This window comes from Peromyscus maniculatus, chromosome 14 (genome assembly GCF_049852395.1).
Source record: "Peromyscus maniculatus bairdii isolate BWxNUB_F1_BW_parent chromosome 14, HU_Pman_BW_mat_3.1, whole genome shotgun sequence".
Lineage (NCBI taxonomy): Eukaryota > Metazoa > Chordata > Mammalia > Rodentia > Cricetidae > Peromyscus > Peromyscus maniculatus.
In genome coordinates this window covers 84,086,356-84,102,825 of record NC_134865.1, presented here as the reverse complement: position 1 = coordinate 84,102,825, position 16,470 = coordinate 84,086,356, and the positions used below count along the sequence as shown (strand labels likewise).

Sequence of the window (16,470 nt, the reverse complement as noted above, 5' to 3'; positions counted from 1 at the left end):
TAATAAAAACAGCCACGATACCAATAAAAACCCCAGCACACTCATTTCTCCTCGGGCATCAGCACCAATTACTCCAACTGCCACCTTGTGAACAGCCAAGTGAGCCTCAGGGGCAGCTGCTTCCTCTTGGGTGACAGATCTTTGCAGACATTTACCTCTAAATCAAACCCGGTTCACCAAGACTGAAGATAACAAACTAGCCAGGCATGGTGGCTCACTTCCGCAATCCCAGCATTCAGCAGGGTCCAGGACAAGACCCCGTCCTAAAACAAAAGAAGCAAGTAAACAAACGACACCAGCAAAAACAACCACAAGCCAGAGTAGTTTTCTTTATTAATTAGAAAGCTGCTACAGGGCTGGCAGGATGGCTCAGTGGGCAAAGGCACTTGCTGCCAAGCCTGACAACCCGAGTTTGTTCCACAAGACCCACGTGGTGGGAGACAGCAGACTCCCACGCGCTGTTCTCTGACCTCCACACACATGCCCTGGCACATGTGCCATCCCCACCCGCCCCTCAACCCACGCACAAATAAATAAGTGGATGGGTGTTTGGTTGTTTTGTTTTATTTGTTAAAAGGGCTTTCCTGGGGTTTGGCGTGACTTTTGGGGGAGGGCCTTCACTTATTGCAAAGGCCCTCTTCCTTTCGGGGTGAGGTTTTGTAGCCTGTAGCCTCGAACTCTGGCCACTCCACCTGTTTTAGCTTCTCAAGAGCTAAGATTAAAGGCCCGAGGCGCCATGGCTGGGAAGGCGGCTCTGTAGTTGTTGGGTGTTTACTGCTGCTGGCTTTGAAACACTGAACAGAAACGCTAACCTTAGACCCTGTTTACCAATCACCAGGTATCAACTAGCTGATCTGCGTTAACACAACACTTGCTACATCAAGAGGGTCTGCCCACAGTTTGGACAGCAGTGACTGGGCACTGAACATCACTCTAATCAAACGTAAAGGAGTAAATATGTCTGTGGAAGAAGGCAAGAGAAAGAACTAAATTCTCACCTGCCACAACCAGGAGCAGTCAGTTGCATCCCCCACACCCAGTGCTGGGTGTTAAACCTACAGCTTGACATGCTAGACAAGTACCACGTCACCTAGCTACATCCACAGTCCTTTTTAAAATGTTCTATTTTATGGGTATGAATGCTTTGCCTGCATGTGTGTCTGTGCACCACATGTGTGCAGTGCCAGGGGAGGCCAGAAGAGGGTGCTGGAGCCTCCGAAACTGGAGTTACAGGCAGTTGTGAGCCAGCGTGTCACGGGAGTGCTGAGAGCCGATCCCTGGTCCTCCTCGAGAGCAGTAAGGGCGCTTAACAGCTGTGTCATCTCTCTGGCGGTAGCAACATCAGCAGTGGCAGCGGCGGCACACACCTTTAGTCCCAGCACTTGGAAGGCAGAGCCAGGTGGATCTCTGTGAGTTCAGGGCCAGCCTGGTCTACAAAGTGAGATCCAGGAGAGGCACCAAAACTACACAGAGAAACCCTGTCTCAAAAAAAAAAAAAAAGAAAGAAAGAAAGATTATTATTATTGATTTTTAATTGTGTATATATGTATGTGTGTGACTATGTGCACATGAATGCATATGCCATCAGAGGCCAGCAGTGTCAGAGCCACCGGAAGCTGGAGTTCCAGGTGGTTGTGAGCCACCTGTGGGTGCTGAGAACTGAACTCGGGTCCTCTGCAACAGCAGGACACACTCTGGACTGCGGAGCCGTCTCTCCAGCCCCTCTCCAGTCCCTTTTCATTTTTTGTTTTTGAAATATGATCTTGCTAACTTAGGAATTTGCATTGAACTCACTCTGTAACCTAGGTAGGCCTTGAGTTATCAATGTTATTACTGTCTCTCCCAAGTAGCTGACCACAGGCCTGTAGCCAGATAAATTCTATCTCAAATGGGAAAACCAAGAAAGAAGAGAAAAAGCACAAGATGTAGAAATACGAAGATAAAACAAAGAAAGAAACCTAAACAGAATTGAAAAAGGTCCCTGGGGTACCTGACTCTGATGGTCTGAGCCTATAGTTTCTCATTGGAAATTTGTAGAGTAGCTCTCTTGTTAAAAATCAAATATATATATATATATATATATATATATATTTAGCTACAAGGACAAAAATATATATTACTTTGGCTCCCAGGGTTCAGTCCATCCTGATGAGGAGGGCGGAGCGTGAGGCGGGCTGTCACATTGCATCTGATGAGAGGACATGACAGCGGAGCGTGAGGTGGGCTGTCACATTGCATCTGCAGTCAGGAGGCAGAAAGAGATGGACAGTGGTGCTCGGCTTGTTTTCTCCTTTTTGTTCAGTTTGTACCCGTGAGATGGCCAGCCTGATCTGCTTAGTGAGACCCTGTCTCAAAAGGAAAAAATAAGAAAGCAAACTGGGAGGTGATACAAAGCAAGAGATGCCCTGTACCCTGCATCAGTGTGTGTGTGTGTGTGTGTGTGTATGTGTGTGTGTGTGTGTGTGTGTGTGTGTGTGTGTGTGTGTATGAGAGAGAGAGAGAGAGAGAGAGAGAGAGAGAGAGAGAGAGAGAGAGAGAAGGAGGGATGGAGGGAGGGAGGGAGGGAGGCAGGGAGGGAAGGAGGGAGAGAGGAAGGATGCTCTGGTACATTGTTCAAGACCAGGAGATCAGTCCTCTGCATCAAGGCCACCGTTAGACATTGGTTACCATCACCCCCATCACCTGGGCTGGCAAAGCTAAGGGGGTGGGGGTGGCTTCCCTTTAGTGACCCTGGAGGGCAGGGCTGTGCCCGCTGGCTGGCTTCAGGGGCACTTGCTGCTCCAGCCTTGCTTCTCCACAAGAACAGACTACAGCAGTTGGGCTCAGCACCTCAGACATCAGCAGGGCCAAGCTGCTGTCTCTGGCACCGGCAAAAAGGACAGATCGCCTTGTTCCCGAGCATGCTGTTTGTGCACGGGAAGTGAGTGTGGGCGAGAAGGGACGCAGACACTGCCATTCAGCCACTGGGCTGAGCACCCACGGCTGCCAGCTATGCATACATGTTGTGGAGGCTGGAGGTCCAGGAGAGACACAGCCAAAGCTATGACCTCTTACCATGGGCCACAACCACTGTTTTATGTAATTCTGACCCCGAACTTCCCCAGGTAGATACTACTATTTCCCTACTTTACAGATGGGGAAACTGAGGCAAAGAAAATTTATGAATGGCTCAAAACTCTTTTTCTTATTGTTCTGAGGTCTGGCCTTGCTCTGTGGACCAGGCTGGCTCTAACCGGGTGACGCTCTTGCATCAGCCTCTTAAGCGCTGGAATGACAGATGCTTGCCATTACATCCAGCCTGATAGCTTCTTGCTACAAGTTATTACAAGACAGATTCCAGGCAGAGCTGGAGAAACAATGTGGCACATGGACACAGCAGAGAACAGACCACACTCAGACCTAGATTTGGAACCTGACCTTCCCGCTCTGGCTCTATACCTCCCAAATACCCATCTCTTCTCTAGTGAAGGAAAACACTGTCTCCTTCTTGGGGTCACAGTGACAGGCAAATGGAGCCAGATCTGTCTAACAAGCGGGGGGCCAGCAAAGTGACGGCATTTTAACTCAAGGTTGAATTTCAACATAAAAAGCACATCAGTCAAGAATCACTCGGGTGGCCGTGATCGAACCATCTGCAAAGCACAAGGACCCGGTGAGAAAGAGCAGACCAGGGCATGAAGGGAGACCCACAAAGTGCTAAGAAACCTTTCTAACACAAGACGGAATGAAGTCAGCGCTGTAGCTGGGATGGTGGAAGGGCATCGTCCTCCAGAGCTGGTACAGCAATGGATGGCCAGCTGGCACCCCAGAGCCGGGCTGGAAGCCAGAGTACTGGCCTGCTTCTGTCTATCTCCCTGGATCTCTACTTTTTTTTTTTTTTTTTTGCAGCAGTGGGCACTTGCAACATGGATAATAGTAGTCAGAATTTCAGGTGTCACGAGGCTGGGAAAAGCCAGTGGAGTGTTGGCTGGAGATGGGCTCTGGGTGCCCCATCCAGAGGATGACAGGCAGGCAGGGCCTGAACGCTGCCAGGGACGCAGCAGTGGTCAGCAGTCATGGGGCAGTGCTGGTAGCTCTTCTTTCCAATTTAGTCAGATGCTAGGGAGCCAGGATTAACATAAAGAAAGCCCCCCAAAGGTGGTCAGCTGGTATCGACAGTACCCCTCTTCTTGGGCCCCCCAAAGGTGGTCAGCCGGTATCAGCAGTGCCCCCCTTCTTGGGCTTCCCCATCACTCTTCATGTGTCTGCCTACTTGTACCAGCTTCACCCCAACGTCGCTGAGTACCTGTCAAGGTTCCTGGGTGCAGGTACTGGGGAAGCCCCTAGCTGTCCCAGCCTGGCTGGCTCATATATTCACTCATTCAATCAAGTAATTTACTAAACATCTTCTGTCCTCTGGTACAGCTCTAAGGACTTAGGACAGAGACATCCTCACCTCCTGCCACCTGCAATTTAACAGGGCAAAGGGCGATGGGCGACACATGTAACACGTTTTTGAATAAAACATGATATGAGAAGTGTTGTGAAGGGCAAACCATCTCCCCACTCCCAGTAGTCTTTGTGAGGAGCACCCCTGGGCCTGCTGGCCTCCCTCGACCCTTGGGTACTGCCATACGGATGGGTCAGAGATACCTAGGGAGGTTCTCAGTCACCCGGGAACTTGCAAGAAATGCAGATTCTCTGGATGGAAGCTCTTGGGTCAGACATCCAGCCTCCTGATGCTTTTGAACGCTGAAGATGGGGAAAGGTGGCCTTTGGGGACAAGGACACACACATTCCAAGGGAATAGACATGTGTGGGTGGGCCAAGGGCTTATCTAGTTCAGGCTGCTAAAATAAATACCAAGCCAGGTATGGTGGCACATATCTCTAATACTCTAGTATCTGGGAGGTAGAAATAGGAAATTGGGAGATCACATCTAGCCTGGATTACATGACAGCGTGTCTCAAAAACAAAACCAATGGCCAGATGTGGTAGTGCATGCCTATAATCCTAGCACTCAGGAGGCGGAAGCTGGAGGATTTCCATGAGTCCAAGTCCAGTCTGGTCTAAATAGCAAATTTCAGTCTATCTAGGGCTATAAAGCAAGACCCTGTTTCATAAAATGCCAAACAATGAAAACATGTACCATAACCTGGTACCTTAATCACAGCAGAGACTTACTCTCTCAACTCTGCATTCTGGGAAGTTTAATATCAAAGTGCCTGTGGGTGAGTGTCTGGCAAGGGCCTCCTTTCTAGTCTGTAGACCACCAGTTTTCTCTGCATCCTCACGCCACCCAGGAGTTCTTGGCCTCTCTCCAGGCTCTCTTTAAGGACAGTGTTTCCACCTCCCCTGAAGCTGACAAGCTAACCCTCATTAAAGCCTCACTACAATGCTGCTGTGGGGGTCGGACTTCAACACACAACTTTTGAGGGGATGCAAATATTCAGTCTCTGCAGGAGGGGATGCTGAGTATACCTGGACGTGGGTCTTGATGGCTGTAGTGCTGTGTTTGGATCTGGAAAGTCCCTTGGAGACTCGTGTGGTGAGGGCTTTGTCTTCAACTGCTGGCGATAGCGGGAGACGGTAGAAGCATTAGAAGACTGGGTCTACTTGGAGGATGGAGGGCATAGCGGTGTGTTCCTGCCTGGGCCTCAGCCTGCTCCTTCCCCAATGCCTCCCTCCCTCCACGAAGCCCTCCTGTGATGTGTTCATTGCCTTAGCACAGGCCTGGAAGCTAGGCTAAGTGACTGTGAACTGAGACTCCGAAACTGTTCATCAAAACAGATGACTGGGCCGGGTGTGGTGGCGCATGTCTTTAATCCCAATGCTCAAGAGGCAGAGAGGCAGGTTGATCTCCAAGAGGTAAAGGTCAGCCTGACCTACATATTGAATACCATACGCATTTGAATAAGTAAATTCAATTAAAAACAATAAATGGCTGCTTTAAGTTTGCTTTCCTGAGGTATTCTGTCACATAACAGAAAGTCTCACAGCCCAGTTTCAGTTAGGCACACTCAGGGAAAGCCCAGACCACTGGACTGGGGCCGTTTGAGGGAATCGGGCAGTCTGGCTTGAGGGGTGTGGGGCACTGAGGCAAGACTGCCACAGATGTGTGTGTGTGGCTACCTTGTGACAGAATGCCCTGTGGCCGGCATAGGCCATGCAGTGGGCTAAGCAAAGGGGGCCATACATCTTTGAGCCTTGCTAGGAGCACAATTGCCCTTATGTATAAATGCTGAAAGATCAGAGAGACAAAGGAACAAACTACCTCTTACCTCTGGGTCTCCTCAGCCTGAAAAGCCTCTAGTTTTTGTCTCCTCACACCTTATATACCTTAATTCGCCCAGCAGTCACTTCCTGGGATTAAAGGCATGTGTGCTTCCCAAGCAAAGGCATGAGATCTCAAGTGCTGGGATTAAAGGTGTGTGCCACCACTGCCTGGCTCTCTTTCTCTCCTAGACTGAGTCAATCTCATGTAGTCCAGGGTGGCTTTGAACTCACAGAGATCCACATGGATCTCTGCCGCTAGAGTGGTAGGATTAACGATGTATGCCATCACTGCCTGGCCTCTATGTTTAATCTAGTGGCTTGTTCTGTTCTCTGATCTTCAGGCAAATTTTATTAGGGTACACAATATATCACCACACTTATGAGGCAAAAAGACTGCCTTGGGGTCTCACAAAGGACAAAACACACAGAGGTCCCAATTGCCTCCATCCTTCTGCTGGACTGCATCCTCAGGGTGCTGACCTCCAAAGCCTGCAGGAGGATCCACTCGGGGGTCCCAGTGGGAGGCCAGAGCAGGGCTGAAGGGTGAGGTCAGAAAATCAGCCTGCCTTCTCCCAGTGGGATCACCTCAGCAGGTCCGTGATGTTGGAGCAAATGTCCTTTCCCTCAGGCTTAACCTTTTCTTCATGACTCCCCTCTCATTCTCTGGAGACCTCAGCCCTTGTCCCCCCAGCTCTAGGGAATGGAAACGATCTTGTCAAAGCAGGGCCAGGATCCCTGTCCTCTTTCTTGACCCCCACTCTCACCCTTTCTATAAGCCTCTCCTTTGTAAATAGCACTCCCGGAATTTCCCTCGTTTTTCAGGAAGCCATCTGTTTCCCACGGGGACCCTGACCGATGAGACAGCACCACCATTAACAACACCGGAAACCAGAGGCTCCTGGCACAAGCTGAGAGCTTGGGGAAGGGGGTGGGTGGTTAGTGAAGGTAGAAAAAAAAAATGTTAGGAAAAACCTGGAATAGAGGTGGTCGTGGAGGAGAAGGCTAGACTGCCTCACATAACTGTAGGGCACAGCCCCTGATGGAAAGGTCCCTGAGGCAGGGACTGCCACCTTTAGATGATGGGATCTAACACCAGGGCTCAGAAGAGGTCAAAATAAACCAAGGAAGGAACTAGTGAATGCAGTGTCCAGGCCCAGCTCTGGCCCCTGAGTCCCACAGGGGCCTGCAGAGGCTAAGAGGTGGGGGAATAATAGCTTAGCTCACAGTAGCCCTCTGAATGCACTGTTGGCCCCTAGGCATGCCCAACCTGTTCAATGGCAGGGGGAGGGGCAGGCGTGGAGGACTGAACCAGTCCTGGGCTGCAGGTTCGAGCCTTCCCTCTTCCAAGTAGGAATCTGCTCTGCAGCCCTCAATGAGAGGCAGAGCCTTCCGGGCTCCGGAGAATAACTGGGCCCCATGCTATCCGCCCCAGGCTTTGCAGATATGAGGAGAGACTGGCGAACACTTGTGGGCCTAGGCATTCAGACTTCATCCCTCATCCCAGAGGGACAGCATCAGAAGGCCCGCTTGCAGGCACAGGAACCTGTCTGGAGTCTAGAGCCTTGTGTGCCATCTCCTGGCAGGAATACCCTGCTGACACTCAGTTCTAGTAGGGCTTGCAGTTTTTCAACAGTGTTTTTTGTTTGTTTGTTGCTTTCTGGTGGAGACAGCAGTTTGCTATGCTGTTTGTTAGTGACTGCTGTAGCAGGAATCCTAACTGGTCTTAATAATAAACACCTGGAGCCAGATATCAGGGTAAATGCTGAGAGATCAAAGAGACAAAAGGAGCAAGCCACAGCCACCTCTTACCTCGCCATCTCCTCAGGCTGAAGGGGAGTGAGCTTCTGTCAAGTGCTGGGATTAAAGGTGAGTGCCACCACTGCCGGACCTGTGTGGTTAACTAGTGGCCAGCTCCGCACTCTGCTCTCCAAGCAGGCTTCATTTGTTAGAGCACAAACAGAACATCACCACAGACCGCCTCTGTGTGGGAGCCGGGAGCCTGCACTGGATACATGAGCAGAGACCGTACAGAACAGTCAAGATGGTCACCTGGTAATGCCAACTTTTCTGTCCATTTACAATGTTGTTTTCAGTAATCATTTGAGAACTTTACACAATGTGTTTGATTACAGTCACTCCCCACTCCTCCCCCAAATCCTCCCAGCTCTCCCCCTACCTCACCGGCCCTTGCCAACTTTGTGTTCTCTGTATACGTGTTTGTAATAACCCAGTGAGCCCCATCTGTGCTGTCCACGCTCACGGGTGTGTAGGGTCACCCAGCGGCGTAGGAGCCTGTACCCCAGGGGCTACACCTCTAAAGAAAACTGACTGTCTCTCACAGAAGCCATCAACTGCTCACAGCACCTCGCAGTGTTGACTTGATCTTGTGTAGGTCCTGTGCAGGCAGCTAGAGCTGCTGTGAGTTCATGGGTACAGTGGTCCTGTGTGGCCAGAAGACACTTTCTCATCCCAACCTCTGGCTCGTCCAAGATGGCCACTGAGCCGTGTGTGTGTGTGTGTGTGTGTGTGTGTGTGTGTGTGTGTGTGTGGTGTGGTGTGGGTATGCGATACAGATGTTCTATTTGTAACTGAGCACTCCACTGACGTTCTCTGCTCTTTAATCAGTGGTGAATTTCTTCACTAACCTCTCTACTGCTCAAAGAAGCGTCTCTGATGAGGTCTCAGATCTATACTAATCTATGAGATACAAATTTAGAGGCCAGCTTGATACTATGTCCACGTCTTCATTAGGGTTTCTGTTGCTGTGATAAAACACCACAACTAAAAGTAACATGAGGGAAGGGTTTATTTGGGCCTACAGTTCTGCATCTCAGTCCCTCACTGAAGGAAGTCGGGGGCAGGAACCTGGAGGCGAGAACTGAAGAAGTGGCCATGGAGAAACACTGCTCACTGACTTGCCCAGCCTGATTTCTTATACAACTCCGGACTACCTGCCCAGGAATGACACCCTCCCTGTGGGCTGGGCCCATCTACATCAATCATCAATCAAGAAAACACATTACAGACCTGCCTATAGGAAATTGGATGAAGACATTTTCTCTATCAGGAGGAACCAACTCTGGTTCCTTTTCTCAGATGAGTTTAACATGCGTCAAGTTGAAAAGGCAAAAAGGCAACAAACAAACAAAAACAACCAGGAGAGTCCATTTAGTGGAACAGTAGTAGTTGATTCACTCCTGGGGCCTGCCGACTCCCAACTATGGTTCTTGGCCAGATTTACAAGTACCGACTTTCCTGACTTCCTTAATTCAAACTCTTCATGCCCACATGGAGGTGGAAGAAGTTTGGTTCACGCCCTGGAAGCCAGGGTGGCGGAAGGTGAGCCTCTGTTTCCTTGGTCCCTCTGCCCCCATCACACTCCGACTGACAGCAGTAACAGACTTGGTGCTGGTGAGGTGGCCGGACTGACTGCCCTTGAGGGCGGAGGAGACTGGGTCCCGGTCCCCAGGGTTTTAAGAGCTATGATCCCAAGCCCCTCCTACCCCGTCTCAAGGTCTGTGGTAGACACTTAGGCTTCACTTAGGGCGCTGGGTTTGGTTCCTGCTTAGAAGCCCACTTCTGGCACAGGGAGGCTGGAAGTCAGAGGTGAGTGCTGAGAGGGAAGGATTGGGGGAAAGGGTAGGAAGTGGGGTGTGAAGCGGTTGTAGGGGGCAGTACCCAGGCTGGCTCCTGGATGAGGTAAGGATCGGACTTTAGGCTTGGGAGCAGGCCCACGAAGACAATCCTGGAAAGTATCAAAGCCGACTCCAGCACTGAACCTACCTCCCAGCATCTGCTAAGCCCAGACCCCAGTCCCCAGCACTGCAGAGGCTTAGGGGCCATCTTGCCCCTTTCTTTTCCCAAGTCCCATCATCCAAACTACACCCCAAACAGAACCCCGTTCCCCATCTCCACTCTCTCTAGGTCAGTACTTCTAAGACCTCCACTCTTGAAGCAGGCCAGCCAGCTTCCTAAGTGGCCACCGGGTGTTAAAAACATACAGGCCATTGCACTCATCTGGAGACATATGAGAACGTATCCAGACTGGCCACAGGACACAGGCTCCCACCTGAGCTCACCATGTTCCCTTCGCAGAGCCCCCCGGAACTAAGTACACCCCACCAGCACCTTCCTTCCCCACCTCCCCTCCTCTTCAACTGGAATGCCACAAGGTACCAACTCAAATGCTCAGTTCTACTGGCAGAGCAGCCGTCTCCGCCACAGGATCTGGTTGTATCATTTTAAAGCACACTTGCAGCATCTAACATCTTCCCCCCTGACAGGAATACAAACTCTGTGAGGACAGGACCTTATCTATTTTGTGTGAGATTGGGGCACTTGGGCCTAGCTCATAGGCAACTTGTTAACTGAATTGGCTTGCTGGCCCCTGGGAGAGCCAGAGACATTGACAGGTCTAGGGTAGCAGGTTATGATGGGTGATCTTGGGGTTGGCAGTCTGGGAGATGTCAGTGAGGTTTCTCCCCGGAATATCCGGGGAAAGGGCAAAGGAAGAGGATTTACAATGTGAACAGAATGGAGACATGGCCAACGCTATCCACACAGAGGGAGGCCTGTCTCCTTGGGGAAGGGAAGGGTTAGGGCTTGGGATATCTAGGTACGGGCTGCTGAGGGCATGGGAGATGAACATGAAGAGGTAAATTAAAGTTGTGCTGAGAGGTCTTACGGGTTTAACCGTGCCTGACCCCAAGTCAGATACGGAGGTTCTAACCTTAATGCACCTCAGAACATGACCGTGACTTCAGACAGAACGCTTGGGAGGAAATTATGGTTAAATAAGGTTCTGTGGATGGGCTCCAATCCAGTTATGACTGGCATCTATAAAAACCGGAGTAACATAGCTGGGCGGTGGTGGCACACGCCTGTAATCCCAGCACTTGGGAGGCAGAGGCAGGCGGATCTCTGTGAGTTCGAGGCCAGCCTGGGCTACAGAGTGAGTTCTAGGAAAGGTGCAAAGCTACACAGAGAAACCCTGTCTCGAAAAACCAAAACAAACAAACAAAAAAACAACAACAAAAAAAAAAAACAAAACAAAACGGAGTAACAGAGATGTCAACACACAGGATACTCTAGAGGATGCAAGTGTCAGCTGTCTGCAGACCGCAGGGGAGATCCCACCCTGCCTTGGGTTTCATCTTTTAAATTTGATCTTGGACTTGCAGCCTCTAAAACTATTTCTGTCGCCTAAGCTAGTCTACTCTGTATGTGGTATTTTCCCATGGTAACCACAGTAAACTATACATGTCTTAAAATTTTTTAATGTTTATTTTAATATATAGTTTGACTCAACAAACAAAATGTATTTATTGGACTCAAAATTCAAACAAAATGTCATAGCAACCAACTGATAACAGCACAATCAAGGATAAGTTTTGGTGGCAGTATTTTGTCCTGCTATGATGTCATGAGAGTGGCATCCACCTCTGGGATCTTCCTTTGAAATGAACCCCTAACTTCAGCCTAAGCATGAGAAAGACATCTCAACAAGGAGCCTTCCAGAGAATGTGTGTGGGTTAGTTTTTTGTTAACTTGATACAAGCTGGGGTCATCTGGGAAGAACAAGCCTCAACTAAGAAAACACCATCAGGTTGGCCTGTGGACCTTTTCTTGATTAACAATTGATGTGGGAGGGCCCGGCCCACTGTGGGTGGTCCCTACCCTGGGCAGGCGGTCCTGGGTTGTATAAGAAAGCTGAGCAAGCCTTGGGGAGCTAGCCAGTGAGCAGCTCACTCCTCCGTGGTCTCTGCTTCAGCTCCTGCCTCCAGGGTCCTGCTTGAGCACCTGATTTCGCTTCCCTTCATGATGGACTACAAGTTTTAAGCAGAAATAAACCCTTGCCTCCCAAGTTGCTTTTGGTCATGGTTTTTATCGCAGTAATAGAAAGCTAACAAGAACAGAACATTAGATCAGTACTTCTCAAAACCATTAAAGTCATCAAAAACAAGGAAAATTCTGAGAAACTATCACAGCACCTAAAGAACATGCTGACTAAACAGAAAGTGGTATCCTAGAACACAGGTCATTAGGTAAAACCAGAAACCTGGATGGGGAGGTGGTGGCACAAGCCTTTAATCCCAACACTGGGGAGGCAGAGGCAGGTGGATCTCTGAGTTCAAGGCCAGTCTGAGATCAGAGGGAGTTCCAGGGCAGCCAGGGGTACATAGAAAAAACATGCCTCAAAACAAAACAAAATAAAACAAAAACAAAAAAAAAAAAACCCAAACTAGAAACCTGGAAAAATGCTGTAAATTAACAGTAGGATTGTGATATGGGTTCCTCAGTAGTAACAGATGTGCCACAGTTAATTATTAGGCATTAACAAGTAAAGAGGGGCTGGGGAATGACTCAGCGCATAAAGTGCTTGCCTTGTGTCTTAGTCAGGGTCTCTATTGCCATGAAGAGACACCATGACCATGGCAACTCTTCTAGGGAAAAACATTTAATTGAGGTGGCAGCCTACAGTTTCAGAGGTTTAGTCTATTATCATCATGGTGGGGAGCAGGGTGGCTGGGATTATGACAGCATGCAGGCAGACACAGTGCTGGCTACATCTTGATCAGAAGGCAACAGGAAGTGGTTTATCTCACTGAGTCTGGCTTGAGCATATGAGACCTCAAAGCCCGCCTCCACAGTGACGCACTTCCTCCAAGGCCACACCCACTCCAACAAAGCCACACCTCCTGATAGTGCCACTCCCCATGGGGTTATGGGCGTCAATTACATTCAAACCACCACACCCTGTAAGCACCAGGACTGAATCTGGATCCCAGCACCCATGTAAAAAACTGGCACAGTCCACACACCTGCAATCCCAGTGTTGGGGAGAAAGAGACAGGCAGATCCTTGATGGCCAGCTAGTCTATCAAGATCAGTGAGCTCCAGAGTCAGTGAGAGGCCTTGTCTCAAAAAATAAGGTAGAAGAGCGAGGAGACTGCTCAGGATTAAGAGCACCTGGGTTCGATTCCCAGCACCCAAGTGATGGCTCACAACCACCTGGAACTCCAGTACCAGGGGGTCTTACGCTGTCTTCCAGCCTCCACAGGCACAGGCACACACGTGGTGCACAGACATACATGCAAACAAAACGCCCATGTACATAAAATAAAATGTTTAAATAATTAGAAACAATAAGATGGAGAGCAACTGAGGTTAACACCCAGCCTCCACGACTGGATTTCACATGCATGCATACCATGTGCACACACACAAACATGTACACATACACATTCCCTCTATACACTCCCACAGTAAGAATAATAATGATACTTAGAGGAAACTGAGCAGGAAAAGTATACAGAGAGCCACACCTTACAGTGTGTAGGTAAAATTCTGCAGAATTTTTTTTTTACTTTATGGTGGGATGCGACTTCAGTCGAAACCATATTTCACATTTTGAACTTTGATCTTTTTGTGGACTATTAGTGTTCAGTTCAATACGCCACGGTGATTCTGGGCAGCGGGAGTCGTAACTCCTGTCCACTGTGGGATCACCTCAGGAAATGGCGCTAGTGTCCTGTGGATGACTGGAAGATGACAGGCCACAGGGGTAACTGCATCTCCCACAAACGCCGCTTTCCACGTAGACACGCTCACTGGAATACAATCCCGCGGAGCGGAGGAGCGGCTGCAAAGGGGGCTGTAAATATCCTTCAAAACAAAACACACAACAGAACAACACCTAATAGTGCAAAGTCTTACTGTGACTTGTATCTGTCCCTGGGGCACCCAGGTCCCGTCCCCACCTGCACGTGTCCTGTATTAGTGCTTTGTGGAACCCTTCCAGAAATTCATTATACGAATGTATAACCATAATGCCTGCATTTTCCCATCAGTGCGATTCTGGTAGAACTCTGGTGTAGATGATGGGAGAGACTGAGGGGTTCGTGGTGAATTTCTGTGCCTGTGTTCCAGGAGCTGTTGGAAATGGTTGGGGCTTGGAGGGAGTTAAAGCCTGTGGGGGGGGCAATTATAAACATCTTTGTTGAGGTACAAGGAGATGGGGTCTGTTGTCTAGTGTGACCTGTGACCTGAGGGATGGAGAGGAGCTACTGGCCAGTCTGGCTTGGTAAATACTGCCTGGAAGATACAGGAGGCGTCACTGCAGAGGCCAAAGGCCATTCTGTGCCCATGGGCCCTGCAGGTAAGAGTGAGGGGCTTGAGAGATGGCTCAGAAGAGTACTTGCTGCTTTCCTAGAGGCCAAGAATGTTCCTAGCACTCAAGTTAGGCAGCTCATAACCACCTGTCACTTCAGCTCCAGACATCAGAAGCCTTCAAATGCGTGTATGTATAAACCTACACAGACCATATACATAAATAAAACAAAACTTTAGATTTGTTTTTATTTTATGTATATGATGTGTTTTGCTTGCATATATGTCTGGGTACCACGTGTGTGTGTACCCACCTGAAGAGGATAGAAGAGGGTGTAAATTCCCTGGAACTGGAGTTACAGACAGTTGTGGGCCACCATGTGGGTGCTGGAGATCAAATCTGGGTTCTCTCGAAAGACATTCAGTGCTCTTGACCACTGAACCATATCTCCAGTCCCCAAAATACATTTTTTTTTTTTTAAAAAAAAGTAAGACCTCTTAGGAGAGTGGGTGACATTTCTCTGGACCTGTCTTTCGTTGAGCACAAGTGAGTCAACGTCTATCCCTTCACAACTCATGGACAGTACCTGAGTTGGACAAGGCTGGAAGTCCCCAGAGACGACAGACTCCAACCCCATTTCTGCTTCAGATGGGGAATGCAAGGCCCAGAGAAGCGGCCAAGCTGCCCGAGACCTTACAGGAAGTGGAGCAGAGCTGGAATTGGGGCCCAGGTCTCTTGAAATCTAATCTAGAATCACTCATTTCCAAAACTTCCTCTTCTCTCCAAACCCTGCTCCCAGAAAGGATGTGTCACTGGCCATTCATGGTCCACATGAATTAAGTCTTAAAACCCTGGGGACATTCATACACTGAACCTGCTTGCTAACGATAACGTAACTGCAGAATTCACAGGGCAGCTGGCACATGCCACAAACATTTCATACATCACACCTGAGCTCCCCCAGAGAGGTACTATTATCTTACCATATCCTATGACAGCGATGTGCTTGCCTAAGATCACACAGCGAGGGTGTGTCAGGCGCGGTGTCGAAGCAAGTCTGTTCAACTGGAAAGTCCACGCTCTCCATCACTAACCCCCGTGGCCTCTTAAGCACAGGCGTGGCTGCCCACGAAGGGGGCTGGTGTAACTCTGGCCTCCTCCCTCTCTCTGCCCCCACTTAGCAGCAGCCTCCCGCCACCCAGGGAACCAGACAGGCTACACACACCGTCCTTGACCAGCATCTGCCGCCCTCTCCAGGGGCTGGGTACTTCCCAAGGTGATCTACCCCTTCTGCGTCTGGGGTCACCCACCCGTCTCCATGTTTCTGGAAGCTCATGGAAGTCTAAGTCCGGTGCAGCTCATCAGCCGCTGTGTCTCATCTGTCAGAGTGCAGGCGAATGGCACAACGTGGAGCTCTCAGCAAGGGTGCCTGCCCACCCGGCAGCCTCTGCTGAGGGTCTGCCCTGGCGGCTGTCACTCCGGCTCCCAGGCTGGAGGCCGAAGTGACACGGGAGACAGCGTTCTAAGGGCAGACCTGGACCCTGCAGATACAGACTGGAGCCTGCCCTGGGACGTTCCAGCGGGATCTCCGAGGACACCGACGCAGGTGGGCACGGGCCCTCGGGGCGCGGACCTGTGTGTTGTGCCCCGGAAGACCGGAGTGGCTCAGGCTGCGGTGGGCGCGGGGCCCATGGCATGGTCTGCTGATGTAGACGGGGCCCCCTGCGCCCGCCTCAGAGGCTCCGGCTTGCAGCCTTACGGGGCGCTCGTCACCCGGGGGGCGTGCTACGGTCAGAGGTCCGGCGGCCGGCTCGTTGCTGGCCTCCCGAGCTCAGGTTCGAGTCCCCGCCGGTGGCGACTCTGCGAGACCCCGCCTGCCTTTCCCTCGCTGCCCTTCCTTTTCTGTTCGTCCGAGGTGACCCTGAGCCGAAGTCCCGCCGTCTCGGGGTTCGAGGGTCCCTCGGCGCCCCAACGCCCACTTGGCCGACTCGCAGGAGAGGGGGCGGGGCCGGCGTCCGCAGCGCGCGCCCCTCCCCCGCCGCCTGGAGCGCGGACGCGCACGAGCGCGCTCTCACCTGGCCGCGGAGGAGGCGCCCCGCCCCCTC

At 50.6% G+C, this 16,470-nt stretch overlaps 1 protein-coding gene and 1 long non-coding RNA gene across 5 annotated transcripts in view; one reads left to right on the top strand and one right to left on the bottom strand.

Moving 5' to 3' along the window:
• Positions 1-314: 314 nt before the first annotated feature.
• On the bottom strand, positions 315-15,799 carry LOC121822500 (uncharacterized). 2 transcript variants are annotated; one of them, XR_013044553.1, is made up of 6 exons: positions 15,676-15,799; positions 8,065-8,259; positions 5,461-5,549; positions 4,286-4,445; positions 2,121-2,345; positions 573-1,478 (listed from the first exon to the last, which is right to left on the bottom strand). It is a non-coding gene; the product is annotated as an uncharacterized LOC121822500 (long non-coding RNA). The 2 variants fall into 2 exon arrangements; XR_006063666.2 differs by lacking the exons at positions 4,286-4,445; positions 15,676-15,799 and adding an exon at positions 13,581-13,920 and having other exon boundaries at positions 315-1,478.
• The window catches only part of Ppp1r13b (protein phosphatase 1 regulatory subunit 13B), a 91,340-nt gene continuing 90,443 nt past the window's right edge, over positions 15,574-16,470 (top strand). The window contains exon 1 of one of the 3 annotated variants that reach the window (XM_076551466.1): positions 15,574-15,971. In XM_076551466.1, the coding sequence (XP_076407581.1) occupies positions 15,684-15,971 (288 nt within the window). In that variant the 5' untranslated portion in view covers positions 15,574-15,683. Of the gene's footprint in view, positions 16,201-16,470 lie in introns of all 3 variants that reach the window. The other 2 variants (XM_076551467.1, XM_076551470.1) reach the window with 2 other exon arrangements.